General features: G+C 42.5%; 1 protein-coding gene across 2 annotated transcripts in view; it reads right to left on the minus strand.

The window, feature by feature from the left end:
• Positions 1-11657, minus strand: part of DAGLB (diacylglycerol lipase beta) — a 14144-nt gene extending 2487 nt beyond the window's left edge. Inside the window, exons 1-14 of one of the 2 annotated variants that reach the window (XM_055707302.1) lie at positions 11459-11657; positions 10796-10947; positions 8524-8698; positions 7606-7867; positions 6364-6489; positions 5247-5374; positions 4122-4248; positions 3669-3752; positions 3153-3230; positions 2625-2705; positions 2406-2533; positions 1871-1939; positions 1696-1768; positions 441-694 (exon numbers count right to left, since the gene is read on the minus strand). In XM_055707302.1, coding sequence (XP_055563277.1) covers positions 441-694; positions 1696-1768; positions 1871-1939; positions 2406-2533; positions 2625-2705; positions 3153-3230; positions 3669-3752; positions 4122-4248; positions 5247-5374; positions 6364-6489; positions 7606-7867; positions 8524-8698; positions 10796-10947; positions 11459-11553 — 1832 coding nt within the window. In that variant the 5' untranslated portion in view covers positions 11554-11657. Of the gene's footprint in view, positions 1-440; positions 695-1695; positions 1769-1870; positions 1940-2405; positions 2534-2624; positions 2706-3152; positions 3231-3668; positions 3753-4121; positions 4249-5246; positions 5375-6363; positions 6490-7605; positions 7868-8523; positions 8699-10795; positions 11203-11458 lie in introns of both variants that reach the window. The other variant, XM_055707303.1, reaches the window with a different exon arrangement.
• Positions 11658-11955: the final 298 nt, after the last annotated feature.

An 11955-nucleotide genomic window follows, 5' to 3' on the forward strand; every position in this document is an offset into this window, starting at 1 on the left:
CAAACAGCTGGAAACGCTGCAATTAAATGTGCCTGCAGGCAGAACTACGCCAAATACGCTGCACCTTAACAGTGAAAGCAGCTATCGAATGCTGCTGCTCAAAGACTGCTACCAGGACGTGAGAGTGCAAGACCTGCTGCCTCATGTAGGAGCTGCAGCATGCCAAAGCCAGACTGAACAGTCTTGCTATTTAAAATCATCACCTGAGCGGGCAGAAAAAGGCACACAGGCACAGAGGAACAGGGCTTGAAGTGAAACAGAAAGCAGCAGGGAGACACAGAATAAAAACTGAAAGGCTGGCTAATGCGTAATAACCAAAGACGGGTATTGGAGACGCAGCTGAGACACAGAGCTGGAAACACCACATACTTTGCAAGTGAGAAGCGGCTTTTAAGCCGACTTCAGGAAACCAGGCCAGTGGTGTTTGTTATTCTACTTACCTCCTTGAGCTGGATTCTTCTACAATATGGATAATCTTTCCAGGAAGATACAGACGAGGATATTGAGGGGGTGAATTTAAATGCGATTCATCCTCAAGGGTGTTGTATGAAGGTGACCGATGAACCATTAAACTCTCCTCAGCTAGAAGCGGCTGGGTGAGGGCATCTTGGCTTCTGCCATCCAGCTCAGTTGGGAAGTTATCTGGATCTCCTCCAAATACTTCGTACCAACATCCATGCAGCAAAATCTGGTACTGAATCCAGAAAGAAACACAGTCAAACTGAGGTTTGGCATCTCTTCAAGTAACTTTAGCTGTGCGCTTGCACACACACCACCTGAAACTACTATTATAAGATTAAAAATGACTGTATGCACGCACTCCCCTAACTTCTTTGATAAAATCCCTACTGAGTTTTCCCCACAGTAATGTCTACTTCACCAATACCTAACCCAAGCCACTAGTAACACTACGAAAAACATCACAATCTTTACCAGTTGAATTACTCTGTGGATTCTGCTCTGAAGGTAAGTTTTCTTGCACCTGTAACTTCTAACTGTCTGTTATCTTATTCTGCATTTATGACGTCACCCAGGCCCTCTATGTGACTCCTTATCCTGGGACTACGTGGAAATCTTGTGGGTACGGCAGATTCAACTTTAGATGTTCAGAAATGGCAGTTTTGAATGTTTAAGCCACTCCTCTCTACCACTAGTATCACCCTGCCTGACACCACACTGTTCCAGCACTTTCTGAAGTGTTTCTCACTAATGGTATAAAAGAGATAAGCAATTAACAGCATAACAAGAGAAATACTTGTTTTCCAAATGAATTCTCAAGGTAAAATTTAAGTGAAACTGCCAATTTGTTTACTTACTGGTACTAAATGGTTATTAAAGTAATCTTACCGATATTTCACAATTTTGGCTGTTTTGTTGTTTCTGCCTCCCCACTTTTGTATTTTAATAGCTTCCTTTATCAGCAAAATAGCAAACAGATAATTTCAGGTCTTGAATGTTGTGCACAGTTATCTTCCAGGTCTTGTTGAATCTTAATTTCCAACAAGACAGCTTGACAGGATAAGAGACTAACACAAATGTTGCCAAATTAAAAACACATGCTTTTGTTCCAAAACACAATTTTAACTCCAATCACTAAGATCAAAAATACACACACCAATTGTCACTTTGTTAAAGTTGGGGCTTAACTCAGGTAACAATTCCACTGACTTTTAACCAGGAATTGCATCTAGTTACCTTGGGTCTGCTGCAGTTTGCCACAATTCTCACTATTCTCCTCTTTAAATCTTCCATGTTGGGCATACTTAACCTGTTTAAACACACACAGAACAAAGTAAAGCAAAGCCTCCTATTCTCTGCAATCTAACACATCCCCAGAAGGACAATCATTTCCAAAATATTTCCATCTCACCTTGCAACAAGGTCCTTTCCAACAATGACTGAAACAATGAAGCACTTAGTATAATCTGCAAGTGATTTGCTTTAAAAAAAAAAAAAAGGCACTTTAGATACACTAAAGAGATATGCACACTTCAGTCTTATGATGATCATCACGTTCAATAAAAATCCAAGTACATGGCAGCAGCTGCAGCACTTGCAGTCAGTTCTTCTGCAGGCTTTCAGACCTACCTGCTACAGAGTAACTTCAACACTGACTGTATGGGTTTGTGCACGTTAAACAGGCCAAGGTAGACTAGTCAGGTGAGCATTCTATTTCTGAAACATTTAAACTCTAATTATACTATCTGACAGAATTCCCTAGATATATTTCATTCTGTAACATTCCCCCAAGAACTTGGCTGTAACTAAAGGACCAAATCTAATTCCAGTGGAGAATGTATAAACGAACTCATACCGCCAAGCCCAGAGTTACCATCTAACGTATTTGCCAACTACCTTGACAATTTTTGCACCTGAGACACAGAACCAAGTAACAGCTCTCTTACCTTAACAGTCCTCCTGGAGGAGAAAAGGCGTAACATCTTAATGTTGGGAAAGAGTTCCTGAGCATGATCGCCAATATAGAAGCTGTTCCACCTCCCAAACTGTGACCAACTATCACAAGCTTGTATTCCTATACACAGAAAGAGAAGACTGAGACATGGACACAGAAAAAGCTTTGTGTAATTTTTCTGGCAAACAACATTATTTGGAAGGTAACTTACTGGAGCAATTGTGAAAGCCTGGTTTAAAATTCCATCATTTATTAGCTTTCGATAGATGTAATTTGCAGCTTGAGTTATTCCCTACAAAACAGCACTTAAAGTTAGAAGGGTATATCTAATCTGAAGCGTGACACATATATACTTCAAATTCAACACCATCACAGAACAACCCCCTTTTTGCAAAGCTGGTCTTCTCTTTCAACATGCTCCTGACAGAGATCTAGTTATAACCAAGTGATCTGGTACGTAATGGTTAAAAAGTTTTTGGAATATTTAATAAGGACATGAAGTCTTGACAAGAGGATTACAAATTCTGCCCTGTGGTTCCAGAGGCAGTATTTGATGCAACAACCAAGCCACTGAAATAATTTGTGCAATCTGTCTCACAAGGAGAATACTCTTCTGTTTAACTACGGGATCCCTTTATAAACTATATACCCTATATAGGGTTTATGTATAAACTCTGTAAAGGTGTTTATAGTTTTCTTACTGCTGAGATGATCTATCAACAGCTGCAAACCCACACACCTTATGCACAAAACCATTCTCCAGGACATCCTCCAGTGTCAAGTCTTCACAATCTGCTGACAGATCAGTGAGAATGTCCTGCAAACAAGACAGCTTTTGTCAGACCTCTCTGCAGAGCTTCATGGCTCACCTCTGCTACTCGGGGGCATCAAGGAGCTGACTTCCAACTGTGTAAGCAACAAAACACAACCCACCATAAACCACCACCCCCAGGCAAACACAGAGCAATCACAATTCTGATCTCAGCTATTATTTCCAAGCTGCAAACACACACATTACCAACACACCTCCACTCACAGCGAAAAGGAATTACCACCACCTGCCTTCCATACCCTCTTCCAGTGGCACAGGGAATATTACCCATCCAAGGACACGAGGGCTTACAACTTAAGCCTGGAAAACTCATCCCTGCGAGTGAGGTATTTTTAACATGCGCCAGCATAACACAATTTCCTCTAGATTCCAGGAGTTCACTCATTTCTGTAAAGCTTATTATTTATATCAGATGGATGATACCTCAAAAGACAAGGTTCCTCTCACTGCAACCACAATAGCTTCTTTTTTGTGATCCAAAGCAACAAAAAATGGAATCTCATAGATCTGGAGAGGAAAAATGTAATCAGTAAAGCCACCAACTTTTTATAAGAGCAAGCATTTGTTCTCACCTTCTGAAAGCTCTCTTATTGAGCTCTTTATTACATTATGGAAAGAAGGTGAATTATTTCCTTATCAAGTCATTACAAGTGCCTTTTTTGCAATACTGAGACAGATTTATGTCAATGGTTTTGTGGCTGTTCCTTTACCAAAAAAAAAAATCAGAAATCAGAACTGACTGTTTCAGGGCCAGTTTTCACTTGGCTTTGCATCTTGCACTTTATAAATGCTGAAAGCAAACTAGAAGCTTCACCCCTTGCTTTCACTGAATCAATCGCTAAGTTTTTTTTCTGAATGCCTGTCCAGATTGTTTACCTTGTTATGAAAACTGATATGAATGAAGTCTCTGTACTGCAGTCCTGTTATTTTTAGGATGGATCCAAAGTGAAAGTTATGACGATCACTGCCAGTTATATCAGGATCTGTTGGTCTATTTCCGCAACTAACAAACACAGGAGAGAAAAAACCTTCATGTTGCAGTTTTTTAGGTTTCCTTTCAAGGAATCAAACTCAGTTACATTTGCAGAAGGATTAAGGACTTCTGCCAGGAATCAAAAGCTTTTTTTTTTTGCAATAGTACCAATACTCTAGTACAAGGTATTACCTCTAACCACACCCCTGGTTGTTTTGCTGGAGCAGCATGCCATGCATTTTCAGTTCAAGGACTGGCAAATACACCATTGCTACAGGACTATCAGCAGAGCAAACAATGCAGTAAGAAAAGAATTCTTACAACTACAGGCCAATGACAGAAAATACAAACAAGCAAAAAAGGAAATTCGAAACAAATTCTGCAGAGCGGGCTTATCTCATGTTTTATCCATTTTATCATGTGATATTTTTTTTCCAAGTAATTTATATTTCAGTAGGTTACATCAGTATTTCATGTTACTAATTAAGAAAATCATGGCTACAGTCAAAAATGTCAGTGCTCACTTAAATACACAGTAATCCTACATGGCATTATGTGTACTTCAGCACTGACTATAAACAGTTTTTTGTGTTAAGGAGGCAAAGGGAGTAAAATAGAAGCTGGAGAGACAGGTAACTCTTGCTAATTCCTTTAAGACAGGGAAAACTGCTGATATACTTTTATTTCTATACATACATATGTGCCCAGAAGGCAAATCTAAAAAGCCTCATTTTAAAATGTTTGGTTTAACTCCAATTCTTCCTTTGTCATTCTGCTAAATAATTTTAGTTATCTCAATCGCATTTTTTTTAAAGAAAAACAGCTAATCTGTTTCTGAGGGTGGAAAGAGGTTGGAATTTTGCTTCTACTGAGTTTGTTCAAAATAACTCTTCATAGTCAAGCCCATGTACTCCAAGAGTGATACAATTTAATGCAACAAAAATATTGCTATTGAAACTACTTTATTTCTGCTGATGCTAGTTAAATAAAAGGAAGCTATGTGTTTTTAAGCTCCTGATCAAACCTACCAGTCACCATTGAGCTTACAGAGTGCAGTAAATGGGTTGGTGTATATGTAGTAGGGCCAGCCATAAGCAGCTGCAGCAAACAGCATATAGTGAGCAGCATTCTCCAGTTCAATATCCAAATCATCTGTCTGAAAGGACACGGGGAAAGAAAACGAAGGAGAGAGAGAAGAAAATAGGTGTGTTAGGCTGCCCCAGAATAAAACCTGAACACAGACTAGTAAAAATCAAGGCATAATGAAATATGCACTATCTGAAAGGAAAACCTCAAAGTCTAAGAGGAACTAAAAATAGCCACTCATTCCAGGAAAAGTCTGTGTTTATTTGTATAGCTACACAGCTCAAGTATCTTGAAAAGCTCTCATTAAATCAGTTTCTTCCAATACTTACACACTGATAAGCTCAGCACTGAAAACAACATTCACTCCAAATACATTACTTAAGAATGTCAAAGCAAGGACTAAACACTCTAGCAGATCCCTCTGGTAAAGGCTTTTAAAGCATGACCCTGTCATACTGGCTGGATTCAAAAGGATATTGACAGAAATGCATCAGTTGAAGTAGAATTACATACATCTATGAAGCACAGACCAAAAGAAGGTAAAACAATTTATAAGGCATTTTACCACAGAAGACTAGCAAAAACCAATTAGCAAACTGTAATCCATGATCTGCAAGCATTTAAAAGATGCTATTTTTGCTTCTTACCTTGTCTGGGTATTTGCAGCAGACATAATTTAAACAGACCACAATACTAAAAGACTAGCTTTTCAGTTCTATGCTAATAGTACTAAGTATTAATTTTCTCTCTGTTCCTTTTCTCTCCCAGCTCTTCAATAATACTCAAATGTCCTAAACAGTTCCTTTTTTTGCACTTAATTCCCCATGCGTATGTAAGTTCTACTTATGCAAAAGCAGAGAAATGTTTTGACTGCAAACTCACCAAGACGTTTTCACTGCATTTATTAATAATTTAAATTGTGAATCTTTATAGTAGTGTTTAATTTTGTTGAAAAAAAACCAAAACCAGAAAACCACCGCACAAAGAAGTGCATTTTAATTTGATTTGGCACCATCTCCCAGAGTAACAGCACCAGAGGCTGCAACAACCCTTTCTTACCACAAGAGATGATGGAGAATGACAGAGGACTTCTTCAGGCTCTTTTGGGCAACTTTCCATTTTATCTTGCTCTTGGTGGAGCAGAGTCAAACCAGCTGCTATATCACTTGGCACCAGATCAGTGTCCTGTACAAAGAAATGAAAGAGCACTTAAAACCATCCCACACCTCAACACGACAAAACTATCTCATAAGAAAACACACATGGAATTTTTTTTTTCAGTTTATATAAATACATTTTACTCTGAGACAAGTGCATTGGAGAAACAGGTCACAGCAGCATCTAACCTCCCATCCCTCCTGTAGATATTTAATGTTTTCTTCAGTAAGACCAATGACAATTCCACATATGAACTTTACACTTAACACCTGACAGAGGACCTGCTCAGCCATATAGCAAATAATGATCCAGACATTGTTGATCACTGTTCTGCATCACTGTGTTAAAAACTTTCTAAGTCCTCTATACTGAGAACAACCAAGAAGGATTTTGCACAGGAGAAGGCTGAAGTGTTTTATTCAGCCATCTGGGGCAGCTCTCTCAGCTTAAAGACTTATTACCTTTACCCTATAAACCACTGAGGCTGTAGCTATACATCACCCAGTACTGCTCAATAAACAAGAACTACTAGTCTTGATATCATGAACAGTTTTCAAAGTCCACACTGAACTACGAGTAACCCAAGCAGTAGGTGACATGAACTTGAGCTAAATCAGCACTATGTAAACTCTGATTTGGCAAATGTTCTCTGTTTCCAAAAAGCAACTTCCTGCATGTGCAAACTCTGGTCTGGCACATGCTCAGAAGTGCTCGGAATGGGAAGACTGCCTTAACGTACTGTGGGGCTCATTTCTTCAACAGTCAGACAGCAGTGCAATTCTTTGCTATGGGTATGACTCATCATCATTATCATCAGTGGGAAAAAAAGCCTGGATCTTCACATACTGAGGAAAAGAAACCCACCCCTGTTCTCCTGACTAGATACCTAAGGAGAAAGAATACTGTTTTCTCACAGCCCTTCATGCTTGTGAAGGGAAAGAAACCTTTGTTAAAGGAAGGGAAGAATCAGTGTTGTATACCTTGTGTGAGAATCACCTTATTTTTGAAATCTGCATATTCAAAACCTGATTTCAACACACAAGGTAGCAGGAACCTCTGGCTGAACAAAGGTGCACTTGTGTTGCAACGTCTGCAAATTCAGAGTCAGTTCAAAGAGAACACAAAAAAGGCTTTCTATCTTACTGAAAAGTAGGCGCGGAAAAGCTCTGCGATACTGGTAAAAGCCACTCGATGGTCATCGTCTTGCACAATGCAACAGCACAGTAACCTGATTCTTTTTTCCCAGACCCTGGTGGCAGTGTTCTTCACATTATACAGCAACTGCCCTGACTGACTGCTTTCCAGGTTCCGATTTACACCATTGGTGAGGTAAAAAGTCTTCTTCCCCCCAAGCGGATCAAAGACAATTACAACTCCAATGATGGTAAAGACGATGATAACCCAGCTGCAAAACAGAAGGAAGTGGGATAAAAAGACTGTAAACCCAGATACTTCTGACAAGTATGCAAGAAAACACAACTATAGATCTTGACAGACAGAAAACAAAGTTAGGTATGAAATACTGTATGAACACCATCTGTTACCATGTTCAGGGTGCATGTTTTGTTATTGGGCTTTCAGCCCACTAGGCACAAGAACAAGGCTGTCAGCCCACTCCATACAGGGCACCAACCTCAAAAGTCACAGCCCTGTGCTTTGGAAACAGCAACACAGAGGTGTGAAGGCTCCATTTCTCACTATCAGTTAAGTGAACTAGTTACTAACCTCTTCACATTTACCCAGTTTTCTAACTTCCCATCTATCCATCTTACCCTTTGTGATCTTCACCTCCTTTCCTTCACTCTAACGTGCTCTCTCAAGGCAAGTAGCTCAAGCCTGTTTAGGAAAGGATATCAACTCATTCTAGCTGTCTAGATCTAAAATTTCTTCTCTTTTCACAATGAAAACCCTTATATGAAAACCCACAATAATTTGTAAGAAATACTGAAGTCTCCAACTGCTGGAAAAGCCTTCAATAAAGACATACAAAAACCATACAAGCAGCACTTTCCATTTCACTCACAGTATCAAGCTTAGATTCCAGGCGGGAGGCACCTTTACCTTGCAATAACTGTCCCAATGATGACATTTATCACAGTCTTCTCACACTGCACGTTGCTGTCTGACACCCATACAGCTCCTACGACAGCCCAGATGAACTCAGGCAAATAGAGAAGTAGGCGAGTATAAAGTAGCTTGGGAAGTGATTTTCTTGGGCCTGGATTAGAAATTGTTCCTGAAATTGCCGGGAGAATTTAAAACAAGAACTGTTTGTGAATGCATTTTAAGTACATAAGATCCTACCCAGATATACGAGCTTTCTGAGCTTTACAGAAAGCAGAAAACTTAACTGAAACTATGAAATATTTTCACAGTAATGGAAAGCCATCACTGAAGCTGAGAAAAGAAAAACAACAATGGGTTTATAGTCATGATTCCTAGAATCTACTCTACTAATACCCAAAATTGCTGTCTAGTCAGAGACAGTTCTGCAGTAAACCTGAGGCAGTACTGCTGTGCTCAGCATAAGCCAGAGCGGCATACCAGAGTGTTGGCTCACCTACAGCTCCTTATAACTTTTGGTGCCTGCTTTTATTATTATTCTATTTAACTTTTAGTTTGCTGAATATTTCATTTTTAGATGCTACTTTGCTGGGCTGCAATGAAGTTCTGTTTACTGAGTCACTAAATAGTAAGTTAATTCACATTTTTATTCAGGAGAACAAAAATAGGACCATTACCAGGACAAATAATACTCAGACTATTTTCTGTATTGTTAGCTTAGTAATAACTTCAATCCTTTTAGCACTCTTAGGCAAGAAAAAAGGGAGTGATTTTTCATCAGCTCAGCTCCTTAAACCAGTTTGTTGAGTGCAGGGTGATGAGATGGTGGAGTGCACGTGTTCACGTGTAGGCAGGATAATTTGTAAAGGCTTAAACCACTGCAGAACAAAAACAACTTTGGAAACTATTCTCCAATTGTAAAGCTGCGGTTCACATCCAGTGACAAAGCTGTTTTAAAAAGCCCTGGCTTATTCCCGTTCCCAGGTTGTAACCTGTACTGCAGCAGCATGGTTGCTTACACAGCTGTAACCAGATGGAATGTGATTCCTAAAACCAACTTTTTTCCCTTTCCCAGCACCAGAAAACAGTGTGTGAGTTCTCCAGTCAGGTTCACCACTGGCATCACTAACGCCAATGTCAGTACAGTGCAAAGGATGTGCAAGAACCATTGCTCCCAAACCCACACACTATAACCACAGTCCAAGACACCTCACCATCAATTTTCTTGGTAATTCACCCTCAGAATCCTTCCATTTCTTAGTTATAATGGCCTTATAGCTGTATTTCTATAGTAAACAAAGGTCTTTTCTCCCTGCTATCTACAGTTACATCTCTCACCTCCTCAACTTTGATACAAATAGCATAACTTGGCTAATTTTCCTTTCACTCCTCTGGAAACTGTAGGAAATCCAGTGGTTATAGAGTCAAGGCCAGGATTATCATCCACATCTCTGCTCTATCATAGTTTCTCTTCACGTACTCTTCCCACTTAAATGATTTAAATACTCTTTTATTTACAGTGTGTTGTGAGGACCAATATATTAGAAATTGTGGGGTCTCATCTATTACTCCAGAGACCACACACATATTTCAAATCCATCCTCCTAGCATTACTTTGATAACGAGGCGCCTATCCAGGGCAAAAGGCCTTCCTAGCATTTTTTAACCCAAAATGAAACGTTTATACAAATAACTCGAAGTTGCTTTGGGGTCCATCCTTCTGTTCAATTCACTTCAAACTGTAGGTCCTGTTCTATTTAACAGTACTTACTGCACTGGTTTCACTATGACATTGACATGGAACCCTTTCCTATTTGTATTTTTTCTAAGCAACCCACTGCAGCAGATGAACTTCCACATGACATGACCAAATCTTCCTTTGCGAGGCAAAGCTAACGATACTTCAGATGAGGAATCAATTTTGGAGAAATTCCCCTAAATTCCTGTCAGAGAGGTTGAGCAGCGTTCTGTTTGAGGTCACGTATTAATGGTGAACGCAGATGAAGTTTTCAAGATGCTCTGATGGTAATGAACATATCACCATTAGCTGCACTACGCTACTGTGTCCGTTTATTATATTAGATTCCTGACTAACGGAGATAATACTATTAAAGCCAATATATTAATGCTGGTAGGTGGTTTCTTAAGTTTGACTACCATTAAAGCACTTGATTTTTTTTGCATTTCTTTTAATGTCAACTCCAGATTAAAAAAAGTATATATTACAATCATACTACAGTAATATAAAATATTACTATTAACTATTTACCTTGCATACTGACGTATACAAGAGCAGATAACGCACATATTATAGAAGCCAGGAGAATGAGGAGGACAAGCAAGTAGCTGTGGAGTAATCCTCCCCCAGGACAGTTGAACTGCCCCTTATGAACCGCGTAAAGCACAAGAATTCCAATCCACCTACAGGAAAGTGAGATGATAAAAAGTCACAGTTGGAAGGGGAAAGTGCATCCTGCAAAGCGATCGCCTGAGGAACAGTTTCCACCCGAGCACAGGGGCGAACAGAAAGGGAGCCGTTACACAAGGACCCCACGAACACTCGGCAGTCACCACAGCAAAGCCGCCCGCAGACCGAGCAAGAGGCTCCCCGCGCGCTGCTGCTCATCTCCCCAGCTCCAAAGGCTGATCCAGACAAAGGAATTATCCCATTAACTCCTGAGGGAAGGAAGCCGCATTAGCGCCGAGCTGCGAACAGATACAACCAGGCGCCGAGGGCTCCGTGCCGGCGGCGGCCAAGGCACCGGGAGCGCTCGGCCGCAGGAGCCCAGGGGCTCCCCCAGCCCCGCCGCGCCCGCCCCGGCCCCACCGCGCCTCAGGCGAGGGGGCGCCGCCACCGCCAGTCACCCGCCGGCGGGCCCCGGCCGCGCGCGCGAGCGGCCCCTGAGGGGAGGCGGCCCCGTCCCCGCCTCACCACACCAGCCGGACGAAGAGCTCGAAGGCCCCCGGGAGCACGAAGTCGTCGCTGCCGATGGCCCAGCGCCGGCCGAACACCACCAGCCCCGGCATCCTGCGGGGCCGCGCCGCGCCGTCGGCGCCGGCCCGTCACGGCCAGCCCAGGACCCTGCGCCCGCCCCTCGCCCCCCAGCCGCGCCGCCCAGCCCGGGGGCCGGCGCTACGTCACGGGAACGCGGCGTCACGGCGGCGTCACGGCGGCGTGTGTCGTTCCCCCCCGCCCCGCCCGCGCTGTTCCGGGCCGCGCCGCGCACGCGCCCTGGGCGGCCCCGGCCCTTCCCGCCGCCCGCGCGTGCGGGGCTGGCCGAGGCGGGGCGCTGCACCCGGGCGCCTGCGCGGCGGCCCCTCGGCGCGCGCGGCCCGCGGGACGGGAGGGGGGGGGCGGGGCGGCCCGTGGCGCGGCGGCCGCAGGCGCCCGATGCTGCAGCGGGGGCGGGCCGGCACCGGGCCGTTGGG

Source organism: Falco cherrug, chromosome 4 (assembly GCF_023634085.1).
Source record: "Falco cherrug isolate bFalChe1 chromosome 4, bFalChe1.pri, whole genome shotgun sequence".
NCBI lineage: Eukaryota > Metazoa > Chordata > Aves > Falconiformes > Falconidae > Falco > Falco cherrug.